At 39.2% G+C, this 15,665-nt stretch overlaps 1 protein-coding gene across 1 annotated transcript; it reads left to right on the top strand.

The window, feature by feature from the left end:
* The first annotated feature begins 391 nt into the window (after positions 1-391).
* Positions 392-15,088, top strand: LOC106096329 (WD repeat-containing protein 81). Its single transcript, XM_013264024.2, has 5 exons — positions 392-4,157; positions 5,909-6,972; positions 7,037-7,933; positions 13,804-14,396; positions 14,468-15,088. Exons 1-5 carry the CDS (start codon positions 695-697, stop codon positions 14,700-14,702), a joined length of 6,252 nt encoding a protein of 2,083 aa, XP_013119478.2. The 5' UTR covers positions 392-694; the 3' UTR covers positions 14,703-15,088.
* The last annotated feature ends 577 nt before the right edge of the window (positions 15,089-15,665 follow it).

Genomic DNA, 15,665 nt, shown 5'->3' with positions numbered 1-15,665 from the left:
TTTTGGTTTCTTGTACCTCCCCTTCATCTTTCAAAAGCTAAAATGAAGACTTATCTTCAAAAAATAAAAAAATAATTACTGCTAGAATTACTAACATTTTGTCACTTTATTTATTTGCTATTTCGCCAAGAATCATCTTTTTCCCCTTTATAAAATCATTTTAGTGGTTTTGACAGTTAGTCTTGCAATGTAAACGTTCTTTAGTACAACGCCTTACATATTTTAAAAATAACGATTATTTTATTTCCTGTTCTCTACACTGAACATACCCTAAACTCAGTAACACTTGGCATCCCTTGACCATTGTTTTTATAAACAATGTTATCGATAACTTGCAAAAACAGTTTATCGCAAATCAGCTGTAACAATACAAGTAATTTTGCGACAAAGAAACAACAGCAAATTACAAACTCTACGACAATTTTAATAAAATTAAGCAAAAAGCAATAAAAAATAAACAGAAACTGAGTAGAAAAAACCCCGCATACAATTTGGAATCGATTTCTGGCTGAGGAAACATCAAAATCACAGTTATTCAATGCCTATTTACCCCGCCCCCATTTAGAAGAAAAAGTTATTGGGCAAAAAATTTCTTATCAAACGGGCATGATAATCCTGGGTTTTGTGTGTTAAATTGATGTAAAACAGTGATTCAAAGACCTATGTGAGTCACGGCTTGCGATCCAAAAAGACTATGGAATCAGTTTGCTTGGAGATTGGCATTAATTGGCAACATGTTGCTGAGACTTCGCAGTCACCCCATCGTTATCAAGTGATCTGTGCTAAACAATGGCTGCAGACCTTGGAGAAAAAGAGAAAAATAGACACATTCCCCACATATCCAAATTTGGATAGAAGAGCTCATCCGGAGGGGGACTTGGAGCACCCATGGTGTCGTGTGCTGGTGCAATTGTTTAAGAAACAACCCTACAGTAAAGTGTTTCCCATTAAATGTCCCCTCGGAGGTGGCATAGATGATGACTTTGGCTCGAAGATGCCTTTAAGCTATTCACCAGCAGTTTTTGAAGTTATGTGTGACAATTTCCGTAGTCTATGGTCGGATTTCTATAAAAAATGTTCAGGAGCACATGTAAAAGGGGACAAGGAGGCCGGAAAAGGGGGTAAAATGGGAGCTACGCCTTCGGTTAGTCTACTGCCCTATGATGCTGTTCTTAAGGAGTTGATTTATAGGGTGTTCAAGTGCCCTATTATACACTGCGGCCTGGATCGTCTGAGAGAGGACTCGACTGATGTTAAATCTGAAGAGTTCTCGACGGAGTGTCACTCCAACATAATGCCCGCTTTGATTTGCATCGAAACCTGCCAATATTTGGCAGTTATCTTTTATCCTCCCGGCATTTCCACCACTCTCTATGACTGCATAACCTTCAGCCCAGTCATTTTGAGCAGAAACTACAACAAACCCCTGTTCATAGTATATCAGTTGCTGCAGCTGTTCAAAACCATGCATGAGAATGGTTTGATTGTGGGTGAAATTTCCTTGCAAGATATTTTGTTGAATGAAAATCTTTGGGCTTTGCTTATACCACCTGTAGAAGCCAATATCACGGCTTACTTTCTAGAGGAAGTTATGACCCATTCACCTAGTGAAGCGACAGGGCTACAAGAACTCGATTTACCCGTGGATGGCGACACCATGGATGTGTCCAATTTGAAATTGGATTTAAAATTCTCCTACGACATTAAGCAATTTACTTTGAGAGACTACTGCGACATGTGGTGTAATGGACAGATTAGTAATTACGACTATCTCACCATACTTAACAATGCAGCCGGACGTTCGCCAAATAATCCCTCTTATCACCATATAATGCCCTGGGTTACGAATTTCCAGTCACGCAGTGGTCTAAATTGGCGTGATTTGAGCAAAAGCAAATATCGTCTGAACAAAGGAGATCTTCATTTGGATCTTATGTTTCAACATGCCACTCAGCAGATGCATAAGGACATAGAAGCTAATTGCCTTAGCTCAGGGCAGCAGGTGCCCCACCATGTGTCAGATTTTTTGTCGGAAATCACCTACTTTGTTTATATGGCACGCCGTACACCACAGCATATCTTGAGGGAGCATGTAAGACCGATATGGGTGCCTGCCGAGTATCCCGCCTCCATACAAAGATTACAGGAATGGACACCCGATGAATGTATACCGGAATTCTATGCAGATCCCATGATATTCAAATCCATACACGAAGATTTGCCAGATTTGGAATTGCCCACCTGGGCTTCTTGCCCGGAGGATTTCATTGCCAAACATCGTGAGGCTTTGGAGAGTCAATATGTCAGTGAAAGGCTTAACCATTGGATAGATTTAAATTTCGGCTACAAGTTATCAGGCAAGGCAGCTATAAAGGCCAAGAACGTGTGCTTGCCTATGGTAGATCAGCATAAGAATCTATGCCAAAGAGGCATAGTGCAGCTGTTTACTCATCCTCATCCTAGTAAAAGAAACACATCGCCTTGGTTTTCCCGACAAGCTCCCAGAATACAAAATTTACTGCCCAGCTCACAGCGGAAAGCAGAAAGAGCTTCTTCGTCTTCAAGAAGCAAGCTAGGCAAAGAATCCAAAAGTCTTAACAAAAGTACCGAAAATATCAACAAGTCCACAGAGTCGTTGAATGCAGAAGTCTTGGCTTCATCCACCAGCTCACCAAATAATTCCAAAAATTCTCCTCGTCTCAACTTAAAGGCTGCCGCACTAAGTGAGGAAGGCTCATCGAGTTTTTATAAGACCATAAATTTTATAGAATTGCCAAAAGACTACAATCCTGCCGCGTTACTACTATCCTTGGAATCGTCCCAGCAATTTGTTACCAAAACGTTTCCCCTGCAAAAGCCAACTGAAAATGCCCCTGAAAAAATGTTGACAAGTGATTTGCTTTTCGAAGATTACTCGGAAAATCACAGCTTCACCAATCATCTGTTCAACGAAGGCTCACCCACAGAGCATACTGCAGCCTCGCGGGGCAGAAGTAAAAATCTGTTGGCCAGTTCCAAGCCACAGGCCCAAAAAACAATGCATCTGCAGGTGCACCATATGAAGAAGATAAAAGATCTACAAATACTGGGCTGCATAATAGTAGAACTGTTTGCTATGCCCAAGTTAAGACCTTTGATAGGCCATAATTTGCAGCCTAAATTTGAGTTACGCCTAAAAGCTTGCCAAACCATTAACCAACTACACAAACAGGATATACCAAAGTGTTTAAGATATGTTACCAACATGCTGCTTAACCTGAACGCACAGGATGTGATCACGGAAAAGGGAATGCCCTTGCCTTCGGCCGCCCAGCTATTGCAGCCCATATATCACAATCTACTCATACCCTTTCCCTTTAGCTTCTATCCAACCTATGCTCTCATACGATCTCTGTATTCATTATACTTTGCCTCAATGCTTTTAGAACTTCACACCCATTTCCAATGCAATGGCTATGATTGTGATAAATACACCGAAGTGGACCGCCTTCGAGTGCAATACGAACGCAAAATTGGCAAGTGTAAGGTAATGGCATGCTGTGCTCACATACGTCGACTACTGGAGCCTGTGGGCTTTGAACAATTCCCTGCCATTGATATCCTGCTACCTCACATTATCGATTTGCTGACGGATGAGCACACCTCAATTCTCACAGCCTGGAATCTGTTCGATTCTGTGGCCCAATCGTTGGGCATACAACATACACAGAAATATTTACTTTTGCCCATTATGAAATTGTATGATGTGGAAAGTTTTGAAAGAGGCATGATTTCGGTGAGAAATCGATCTTCTGCCGCGGACTCTCTTTCGAATTCATCTACGCATTTGCGTTTCTCCACCAGCAGTTCTTTCAAATCACGCAAATCGGTTAAACTCTATCATCAGATCTTTTTGTTGCGTTTGATTGTGCGTTTCGGGTTGAAATGCTTTCTCTACAACTTCATTGCTCCGCTAATCGAAGCAGTGGGCGGCTATAAAGAGCCAGAGGATGGCAATGGTTTACATTATCACAGCTCGGTAGTGGGTAGAAGGACTAGCCGCAATTTAAGTTTGGTAACAAATCCATCTGTGGTTATCAACGAAGATGATGCGACGCTGATGTCACCACAAAAGGCTGATGATATGGACGACAATACTTTGTCGGGAGAGGCAGAAGGTAGGAAAAGTTAAAAATTTCTGTAATGGTTAGAGAAAATTTTGTCTTAAGAGAAATTTTTCGGACAATTTTGTCTTAATAGAAAGTTTCCGGAAAATTTCAGGAAAATTACATCTTTGGAGAAAATTTCGTCTTTAAAGAAAATTTCAATTAAATTTTGTTATTAGAGAAAATATCAATGAAGTCTTGCCTTCAGAAACAATTTCAGGGAAATTTTGTGTTTTGGGAAAATTTTAGAATGAAATGAAATTTGCCTTTAGAGGAAATTTTATTGAATTTTTTTCCGTTTGCGCTCTTTTATGGAAATTTTCTTTGGAGAAAATTTCATGAAATATTTTGTGTTTAGAGAAATTTTGTCTTTAGGGGAAACTTTTTTGGCGAAATATTGTCTTTGGAGAAAACTTCAGGGAAATTAGTCTTTTAGAGAAAATTCTGGGACATTTTGTCTTTAGGGTCAATTTCAGGAAAATTTTGGCTTTAGAGAAAAGTTCTAGAAATTTTGTCTTTAAACAAAATTTCATGAAAATGTTAGGAAAGTTTTGTCTTTAGAAATACTTTAGGAACTTTTGTCATTAGAAAAAAATTAAAGAAAATTTTGTCATTAGAAATTTTGTCTTTAGAAGAAATTTTAGGGAAATTTTGACTTTACTAAAAATTTCAGGGAAAATTTGTCTTTAGAAAAAATTTCATCTTTAGAAAAAAATTCGGGGAAATTTTGTCTTTAAAAAAAATTTTAGGGAAATTTTGTATTTAGAAAAAATTTCAGAAATATTTGGTCTTCAGAAAAAATTTCAGGAAAATTTTGTCCTAAGGAAAAATTTCGAGGAAATTTTGATTTAAAAAAAAATTCAGAGAATTTTGTCTTTAGAAAAAATTTCGGGGAAATTTTGTCTTTAGAAAATATTTCAGAAAAATTTTGTCTTTAGAAAAAATTTCAGGGAAATTTTGTCTTTAGAAAAAACTTCTGGGAAATTTTGTTTTTAGAAAAAATTTCAAGAAAATTTTGTCTTTAAAAACATTTCAGGGAAATTTTGTATTTAGAAAAATTTTCAAAAAAATATTGTCTTTAGAAAAAATTTCAGGGAAATTTTGTCTTTAGATAAAATTTCAGGGAGATTTTGTCTTTAGAAAAAATTTCAGGAAAATTTTTCTTTAGATAAAATTTCAGGGAAATTTGTCTTTATAAAACATTTTAGGGAAGTTTTGTCTTTAGAAAAAATTTCAAGGAAATTTTGTCTTTAAGAAAAATTTCAGGGAAATTTGTTTTTAGAATTTGTCTTTAAAAAAATTTCGGGGAAATTTTGTTTTTAGAAAAAATTTCGAGAAAATTTTGCCTTTAGAAAAAATTTCAGAGAATTTTGTCTTTAGAAAATACAAAAAAATAGGGGAAATTTTACCTAACAAAAAAAATCGGGGAAATTTTGTCTTTAGAAAAAATTTCAGGGAAATTTTGTCTTTAGAAAAAATTTCAGGCAAATTTTGTCTTTAGAATAAATTTCGGGAAAATTTTGTCTTTAGAAAAAATTTAGGGGAAATTTTATCTTTTGAACAAAATTTAAGAAATTTCAGTGAAATTTGGGCTTTAAAGAAAATTTTGTCTATCGACCTACATTTTTGGCCCTAAGATGGCCTACCCATACAATCTAAACCTATCGTCCTAGGACAACTTTTGAAAACATTTTCTATGTGAAACGACTATGGCCGCCCTATTTCTAATATTTGAAAATGTTCCCCCTTTCTCTCTCTTCCAGCTTCAAATCTCAAACCAGAAATCGAAGACGTCTTCAGTTTTGATGATGATGCCAATTCTGATCATATCTCCACTTCCGATCACATATCGAACAAATCTCTGGACTCATTTGACATGAATCAAAGACCAACAACTGCCGAGGAAGCCAAAGAGGATGATGAGCACCAACTGGAAACTACACCAGAAAAATTGGCCATTTCTGAGATAATTTATGGCTCCAAAATATCGAATAACTCTTTTGAAGAATCCGACAAAATATCCCTAAGCAGTCAAAATGCTATGGATTCACCACTGCACAATAGCGCCAGCAGCCAATTGGGACCACGTTCTCCCACCATAGCTATACCTGCCAGTGTATTTCGCACCTCATATCAACTGAATACCATAGATTGTGATATTGGCTCTCGCAAGAGTGTGGATTCTTTTGAGATTCTGCAGGCGGCCGAAGAAGAGCAAAAGCAAATGCAGGCGGCGGCGGCTGCAAGACGATCCAAAGAAATTAAGCAGGCCGAGGGACAAGCTGAGGGTGATACAGAACCCACCGGTAGGTCACAGGCTGTTTCCCAAGAACCCAGCGATTCTTTGCAAGCCTCTGTTATATCCAAAATGTCTGAAGAGAAGTCTTTGCAAAATAATTGCATTTCGGAAATGAGCAGCATAAGTCTCATATGGCTATCACATCGCTTGGGACCAATTCTCACATCACGTTTCATAGCCAAAAATCTATTGAAGATGTTAACCTTATGTTATGTGGGACAGGAGAACTTACTGCCGGAAACAGGCCGTGACGACGATGCACAAAATCTCAATTATTTCACAGTCTCAGATGCTCGTGTGGTGGGAGATCGTAGTGCTGTCCGGGTTTTGGAATGTTTAATGGCCATTGCCTCTTTGTATGGAGAACAAGTGATTTTATTGCAATATTTTCCCCATATTAGTGAACTAATAGCTTTGGGGGTTAAACGCATAACCAGCAGTCTGGAGGGAGCTATAATTTCTTCATTGCAGTTGGTCAAATATTTGATACCATGTCTAACCGATGCCACAATTATGGAACATTTGAAGGTAAGCAATAAAAATTACCAAAATCCACTTAATAACACACCTTAATTGCTTTCCCTGTTTTCAGGATATATTTCTGGACTCCATCATCTTGCCAGTACTTCGCTTTTTGGGTTCTGCCCAAGTTCTTATGCCTTGCGGCTATCTGGGACGTTCAGTTCTAGCTCGCAAATTTCTCGACGCTGTCTATGTTCTAAGCGTTCGCTTGGGTCCCGATATGACCCGGGAACATTTATGCTTTTCAGTGCTAAGGCCTTTCTTCCTCATATTCGATAAAGCCTTTGGAGAGACCATCAATTTCGATGGCGATAATCGTTCAGCGAAAATTTCACCCCCATCTTCTAATGAATGTCAGCAAGACTCTAAACGTGAACTGGAAGAGATAGGTGATGTCTTCAATCCAGCTTTGGCTCATTGTGCCTATTTGGTTTTTCTGCGTTTCTTGGGCGAAGACATAATGAAGCGCACCGTTTTAAATTTAGAATTCATACTGACGCTCTGTCATGAGTTTGAACAACCCGACTATAAACCCTTTATACCCAACTCACGTAAATCAAGTGATGCTGTGGATTGCCCGCAACGTTCTACGCCGGAATCCCATATGACAGAGACTGGAGAAATGCAAGCGGCCAACAGTTTTGGCACCCAAGTTGTGGGCAATCGTATTGAGGTGATAAGCCCCACAACGCAGACAACTCCCAAGATTATCTCAAAAGAGAAAGTGCAACATATTGACTCAATGGAAGTTTTGGATATGATAGCCTATAAATTTGAACAGTTACCCAATACACGTTACCTCAAGGGTAATTGGTTGGCCTATTGGAATCATGAAATAACGCGCCCCGAAAAGGACACCATGTTGAGTTTACAACAAATTAAACTTCAATCATTTGTTGGGCATACAAATTCGGTGAGGGCTATACTATCGCTGGACAATGAGAACAGTTTTGTATCGGCATCAAAGGTATGAACATGAATAAATCTTTTATATAATTTAATATAATAATAAGATTTGGGGAAATATAACAGTATGCTCTTCCACAATGGATAAAGCAGGGGCAATAGATATGCGTAAGGAAGAAAGGAAGGAACGGAATCGGAACGGCGTGCCTCAGTGCGACACCTCTTTGGACAGAAGTTTTTGCATTGCATAAAACCTCACGTTAGGATTCGAACCCAGGCGTTCAGCGACATAGGCGGACATGCTAACCTCTGCGCTACGGTGGCCTGCCTTAGGTTCAACAGTTCTCCTATTTTTTCGTCCTGACAGAGGCATTGCTCGAAATGCCTGATCCGTACCGGGATTCAGGTGTGCACCGGGCAAAGTTATTTTCCGTTTTTCGTAACTAGATGCATTACACCGTGAAAAAATTTCAAGTAAATGGTCAGGCGGTAAGAAATTCCAAATTGGGGTGTTGGTATTGGGACAGTAGGCCACCGTTATGCAGAGGTTAACATGCCCACTAAACGCCAGGATTCGAATCCAGGCGAGAACATCAAAAAACATTTTCTGCGGTGGTTATCCTCTTATCCCCTGAGTCCCATATAATACCGATCGGTCTTTATGCTTATTTGGGGGTGCTTTTGGGTAGGGCATTCCCCCTGGGTACTTGACTCCAAATTTTAAAATCTGATTTGTGTTTTTGGGTTAAAAATGGATAAAAATAAAAAATATGAAAAAAATTCCATAAATCGGTCCAACCATCTGATATGTCGCAAAATGTGGGGACCCATTGTCTTCCGTCAGGGTTTTATAGAAAGGGCACTTAAAAAAAGATTGGCCTGAGAACTCTAACCCTTTCGGATTTTCTTCTATTGACCTAATATTGCAATTTTGACTTGGAGCTTTCCCATACCCCCGATTGGCCCTTTTTTACTAAGCCATCGACCTGTCACTGCGAAGTGTTACCAAAAATGGAATTAGTGTACTTTCCCAGTTTCCTTGAGCTAAAGTGACTGCGGGAATATAGTCATACTGCTACGTACCAGAGTAACGAGTAATAAGCAGTAACACCGTGCCGTTCAGCCAGATCTAGAAACTCTGTTGTTTTTGTTGTAGCCACATTTTCATGTGGAGGTGGAGATCCCAAAAGACCGATCGCCGCGGGAACAAATGGCTATTGGTTATTTAAAGGCGCCAATAACTTGCCTTGTCATATCGAGCATCATAGCCAGTCAGAATTTGTACAAGAGCCGGTGCCGCCTGGCCTCTCACTAGGACTCTCCGCTCGATACCACTGATTGTCCGGCGCTACTGCCGTTACAGCTCCTCAGTATGGAGCATTCCACTATCCGCAACCTATGGAAGCGCCCAGTGGCTCGCAGCTAAACTTCTTGTGGCAGCAATGAACACCACACAGATCATACCCCAATGTTCCAGCCTGTGTGGGGCTCAGAGCTATCCCGTGCCTGGTTGTCCTTTTGTTAACAGCGTACCGTGCATCCAGATCTAGAAACTCTGTAATTTGGTTGGGGTGTGTCCCAAGTGATGTGGTTTAAAGTTGAGTAGAATTTTGAAGACTGATTTTTAGGTCAGGTGTTTAGTCGAAATCATGAAGTATCCCCATATTTGTATGGAAGGTGGCGATCATCAACAAGCACTTATAGGTGGCTAATCATCTTCCGGTCCATAGGACCTATCGCCGGTCCATAGGACCTATGGTCATTGGCTATTTAAAGGCGCCAATTACTCGACTTATCATATCGAGCATCATAGGCACGCTGCAAAAGCCGGTGGATAATGTTACGACCGTGCCAAAAATAGGAAAAGTCAACATTTTCGGAATGCATTGGCTCCCATATAAACTAGTATTTTTTTTTTGTTCGATTTGGTTGAAATATTGCGCGGAGTGCAAATCTATGTCCCGATTTGACATCTTGAGACCGATTTGGCTAAAATTTTGCACGCAATAGATTATTTTGACTTTCAACATCCGTGGGTAATTTTGTCCAAATTGGTCCGTAAGCTAATGTAGCTCTCATATAAACCGATCCCCGAATAGTCTTCTACGGTCCCTGGTAGCTTCAATTTTTGCCAGATTAGACAGAAATTTGGTATCCAGAGTACACACAAGTTCTTCATATACGCAAATATGAACCGATTAGATACATAAATTGCTTGATAGAGGTCTTAAATAAATGTCTGTTCCAAATTTCAGTGAAATCGGAGGGCAAATTTAAATTTTATGGACCCGAGACCCAACATCGAAAGATCGGTCTTTAGGCCAGTTATATACAAATATGATCCGATTTGCATCATATTCGGTACAGGCTTTGGGGGATGTAATAGTGCTCATCTTAGCACAATGGGCTAAAAAAAGTCTTATGAGTCATAATCATTAATCGGGAGATCGGTCTAAATGGCAGTCATATAGAAAAATTTATCCGATTTGGCCCATATTTAGCATGGTTCGGAAGACTCTCAAAACAAGTCTTTGTTTCAAATTTGAGGGAAATCGGATAGTAGTATGATAGTATAATCTTTTTGTAGATTCGGGAAGTAAATTCGGAAGATCGGTCTATATGGGACCTATTCCAAAACTTGGACCTATATGTCTCATTTTTGGTCCTGAGTCTTCTATAATAACAAAAACTATATCATATAGATATCATCCACCTACCTTCACTCCTCCTGTTTATGCCCAACTTTACTATGAACTGACGACATTGTGCGGTACCGCCCGAAATCCCACGGAGTCTCTCCACTCGATATCGCTGATTGTCTGTGCGCTGCTCTTGTTATCGGGTTCTGGGGAGTAATTGGTTGGGTAGATGAACAAGTGACGTTTGTCGTGTGGTCTCTGATAACAAGCAGGATGTACGATTGCCTGTTCATCAAAGTCCAGTAGGATTTATGGCGACTGAAAACGATAAAAATAAAAATTAATTGAACCAATTAATTTTTTAATTGAAATTGCTTCAATCACGAGAATGATATTATCAATCACAATTTTTGAAAAAAATAGTTGACAAACTTTTCAATTATTCATATGCATATTCAATTAAAAAAATGATTGCAATTTTCAATTAATCTTTTAATCCAGTTAATTTTTTAATTTGGGCTGGGGTGGCCACCGGCACTTTGCACTGAAAATAGATATCAACATTTTTTTTTATTACCAACGGAAAATGAAGTTCAGTTTAGGGGGTGCTTTAGGGCGTACCCCAAAACACTTGGCTCCAAAATTGGATATCAATTTAGTTTTCTACTCTCAAATACCTTTCATTTGAGTCCCATATTGTTGTAATAGGTCAAATAACCCATTTGACGTATCTTTAGGAGGAAAAGCGCCAACTAGACTTGAACGCAAATTTTAATGTCTTATTCGTAATCTACTCCCAAATACCTTTCATTTAAGTCCCATATAACCATGGTCGGCTAATATGCCCATTTGGGGGTATTTGGGGGTGGGCGACCTCCCATTACCCAAGGTTTTATGCCATATTTGTAGTCTACTGCCTAATACTTTTCATTTGAGTCCCATATTGGTATGAATTTCGAATATATTGGGTTGTCCAAAAAGTAATTGCGGATTTTTCATATAGTCGGCGTTGACAAATTTTTTTACAGCTTGTGACTCTGTAATTGCATTCTTTCTTCTGTCAGTTATCAGCTGTGACTTTAAGCTTGCTTTAGAAAAAAAGTGTAAAAAAAGTATATTCCATTAAAGTTTATTCTAAGTTTTATTAAAAATGCATTTACTTTCTTTTAAAAAATCCGCAATTACTTTTTGGGCAACCCAATATCTGTTTAGAGGAATTTTGGGGTTGGAGGGCCCGTTGGGTACTTGGCCCCAAATTTTAATACCATGTTCGGTTTCTGATCTCCAATACCTTTCATTTGATACCCTTATTGTGCCCATCAGACCACTTTCGAATATGGGTGGCGTTTTTGGGCTAAGGTGGAGGGTCCGCCTCCACCCGATATCTAAAAATTATATATGTTTCCTTCCAGACAAACGCACACAATCTATGAAAATTTTAAGAAAATCGGTTCAGCCAAGTATTATATATTCATAATGGGTCTAATGGCGTTTTTGAGGAATGGCGTGACCCCTAAACTTCGATCTGATTTTGTATGGCAGATTCAAAATCTACTCCCGAATACCTTTCATTTGAGCCCCATATTGAAATGGATAGATGCACAGAATAACGTTTTGGTCAGTGACAGAAAACTGAAAAGGCCGATTAACTATCGATTCTAGAACTTTATTGACAGCAGTAGTTCTAAGTCGTGTTTCGGTACTTTGGGGACGTGATTGAGGTCCGAGCTTATTGGGTTCACTTTAAACCCGTACGAGGGCTGCAGTCGGTAGAGTAGACTAAGGCTTGCTAGTGAGCGGTCATAACGCCCAAAAACATTTGACCTACCCTGATGCGTTCATTACAACTGAAATTTGTTTGGGCTTTATGGCCGCCCGAAAGTTGGACAGAACTCCCATTGCGCTTTATGACTTTTGTTGTTTTTAAAATAATAAAACCAGTATCCGATATGTTTATAAAAATTCCCTAATTTTTTTGGGCTTTCTGTCACCTTTGTTATTGGTCGTTTTGTTTGTCTGTTGTCTGAAGTCACAACGCCCGGCTTTATGTCCGTTGGGCGTTAAAACCGGCCGCCAGGCTTGCTGCGAATCTTGTCTATCGGACACTGAACAATACGCCTGCGGATGCCGTGACTAACATACGGCGGGTTAACCGAACAACGTGAGCAAAATTTATCGATATATGCTATACGACAACAACTCTTGTATCTGATGGACATTTGACAAAAGGATTGCTCGTACGGTTTCAGTTTCATGACTCACTCACCGTGTGAATGAGGCACTAGGATACCAATACGCTTGCGGGTGCCGTGACTTACATGGGACGGGTAAACCGAACAATGTGAGCAAAATTTATCGATATATGCTATACGACAACAACTCTTGTATCTGATGGACATTTGGCAAAAGGATTGCTCGTACGGTTTCAGTTACATGACTCACTCACCGTGTGAATGAGGCACTAGGATACGGTAGCTGCCATGGGTAAGATACCGGGAATCGGATGTAGACGGATAGAAAATACAGGCGAACAATGGCTCAGTGTTATTGCCCGATTTCGCTGAAATTTTGTACAGTGAGTTGTGTAGGGTTCTTGTTCATCCTTCCCGTAGTTTTCCGATTTGTCTGAAATGTAGAACAGTGAGTTGTATCGCAATTTTACCCATGATTTTCCATTTAGCAACAGGGCAAAGTTCTCACATAGCAATAAGTGCTGCCGGTCTCAAATTTTAAGCTCAATGTTAAAAGCCCCCCGAACGGCGTGTCGCAGTGCGACACCTCGTTAGGGAGAAGCTTTTCATAGGCCATGTCCACAAATGTTGTCAGCATTTAGATGGAATAAGAACAGCTGAAACATTTTTTTCTGATTTTTTCGCCATAATTCGAACCCATGCGTTCAGCGTCATAGGCGGACATGCTTACCTCTGCGCTACGGTGGCCTTGAGTGTGTATTATTAGAACCCTCGACAATCGTAGCGAATTTGGTCCAGACGGGACCATATTTCGATATACTGCAATGTATTCAAAAATGATTCTATTTTTCAACGAACTTTAACGAAATGATGCTTGTTGTTGTTGTAGCAGTGTTTTGTACACCGAGGCGGCAACCCTTGCCGGTAAAGGGTTCCATCAGGTCAATCCGGTACGTACAACTGGCTGCCATGAGATTGACGAAATGATGGTGGGTATTCGTTAGTTCGGCCCAGCCAAACTTCAGGTGTTTTTACTTGTTCTAGTTATTATTTATTATGTTCCATAGTATAATAATTTCCTCTATATGTATATATTTCAGGATAAAACCGTAAAATTATGGTCCCTTCGCAGTGAAGGCGACGGCTCAAAGGCTAAATCCTGCCAATTCACCTATACTGATCATCGCAAATCTATACATTCCCTGGCCTTTTTGGAATCCTTGCGTTATGTAGTCTCCTGCGATTCTGGTGTACACATTTGGGACCCCTTTATTGGACGTCCCTTGGGAGTACTTGATTCGCCAAAGCATAATCCAATTACTGTAGTCAAATGTCTACCATCACCTTCGCCCTTAGTGCTGGCCGGTACTGCAGAAGCTTCGGTGAAAATAATCGATGCTCGCTGTATGCAATACGTCAATGAATGGCGGGTCAGTTCGAATACCCAAGCGAATGCCACCGTACGGTGTTTGACGGTGGCTCCTTCAGGCAATTGGTTGGCTGTGGGTCTCTCATCTGGTTACATTGTTATGTTGGATACACGCACGGGCATTGTTATGAATTCATGGCGACGCATGGAATGTGACATTTTGCAGCTGGCTGCACCAAATGATCAGCAATTGATTAGTTCAGCTTTGGATCATAGCTTGGCGGTTTGGCATGCACACGATGGGAATTTACACTACCAGTTGGCGTAAGTATATTGGGAATTAACTTTGAATTTTGCACAAAGATGAGTGATGCAAACTTTTATTTCATATTTAGACCTCCCGCTGAACCCGCCCACTACTTGCAGACAATCGGCTCCGAGTTGATATATGCCACCACGGGCAATCGCATAGGTATATACTCAGATCTAAGTAGCTCACATGCGGCACATTCAGTCACCAAACTGCGTTCAGAGACTTTCAAAGGTGTTCTCACTTCTTTGGGGGTCTTGCCCTTGAATCGTGCCTTTTTGGCAGGCAATGAGAGTGGCAATATTTCACTATTGTGTTAATAATTAGCACGGCACAATCCCTATTTCCAATCAAAAATTCATCAATTAGGAAAACATTAAAGTATTAAAATTTTGAACAAAGACAAAAACAATTTGCAGAGAAGAGCTGTATTACCATGAACAACGATCAGATTGATTGAATGGAAATGTGTTCCAGAAATATTTATGATCAGATTTTTAGTTTCTTTGAAAAACAAATAAAACAAACGCATCAATTTCCCTTACACACACTATATAGGACTTTGCTTCCCAAAAAAACAACACGTATTACATTCTCATCTAATGTAGAACAATTCATCAACAACCTGATATTATTTTGAACCAAATATATTCTTGCTATAAAGCAAAAGATTAATCTCCAAAACCTAGCTCTTACAAAATTATAATTTAAGAATATTTATATGGTATTTTTTTTTTTGTTGGTATTTTTGTGTTGTTTTTTATTTTATATAACAAATAAAACATGATATTTTATTCTTTATTTTATGCTATATTTATATAAAAGAAAAACAACAAAATACATGTGTATTATTAATCATCATTATTATATAATAAAGTATATACATATAAAAAAATACTATTGTGTATTTTTTCAAAAGATAAATCGAATTCTTATGGTGGTGTGGACCCCCAGAAACGTGGTCCCGAATATGGGTAACAACTTCGTGTTTTACTCCCCAGTACCTTCCATTTGAGCCCCATATTGCCATGGTCGAAAAAAAAGTATATCCTATTTAGGAGTGTTTTGGGGGTTGGGGTGGTTCCCCAAACACTTAGCCCTGGAAAAATATCAACATCGTGCTCTACTTTCCAATATCATTTTTTTTTAATCCCATATTGCCATATCCAAAATTGGATATCAAATTCGTTTTCTAATCACAATTTCCTTTCATTTGAGCCCCTTATTACAATAGTCAGCAAATATGACCGATTTGGGGGGAAAAACTATCACCCTCGTGCTCC

This window comes from Stomoxys calcitrans, chromosome 3 (genome assembly GCF_963082655.1).
Source record: "Stomoxys calcitrans chromosome 3, idStoCalc2.1, whole genome shotgun sequence".
Classification (NCBI taxonomy): domain Eukaryota; kingdom Metazoa; phylum Arthropoda; class Insecta; order Diptera; family Muscidae; genus Stomoxys; species Stomoxys calcitrans.
Note: the sequence above shows the minus strand (reverse complement) of the source record. Positions and strands in the feature narration are given on the sequence as shown.

Coding starts and splice junctions, on each gene's coding strand:
- LOC106096329 (XM_013264024.2), top strand. CDS start 695: ATGGAATCAGTTTGCTTGGAGATTGGCATTAATTGGCAACATGTTGCT. Junction 6,973..7,036: donor CAATTATGGAACATTTGAAG/GTAAGCAATAAA, acceptor CCCTGTTTTCAG/GATATATTTCTGGACTCCAT. Junction 14,397..14,467: donor AATTTACACTACCAGTTGGC/GTAAGTATATTG, acceptor TTTCATATTTAG/ACCTCCCGCTGAACCCGCCC.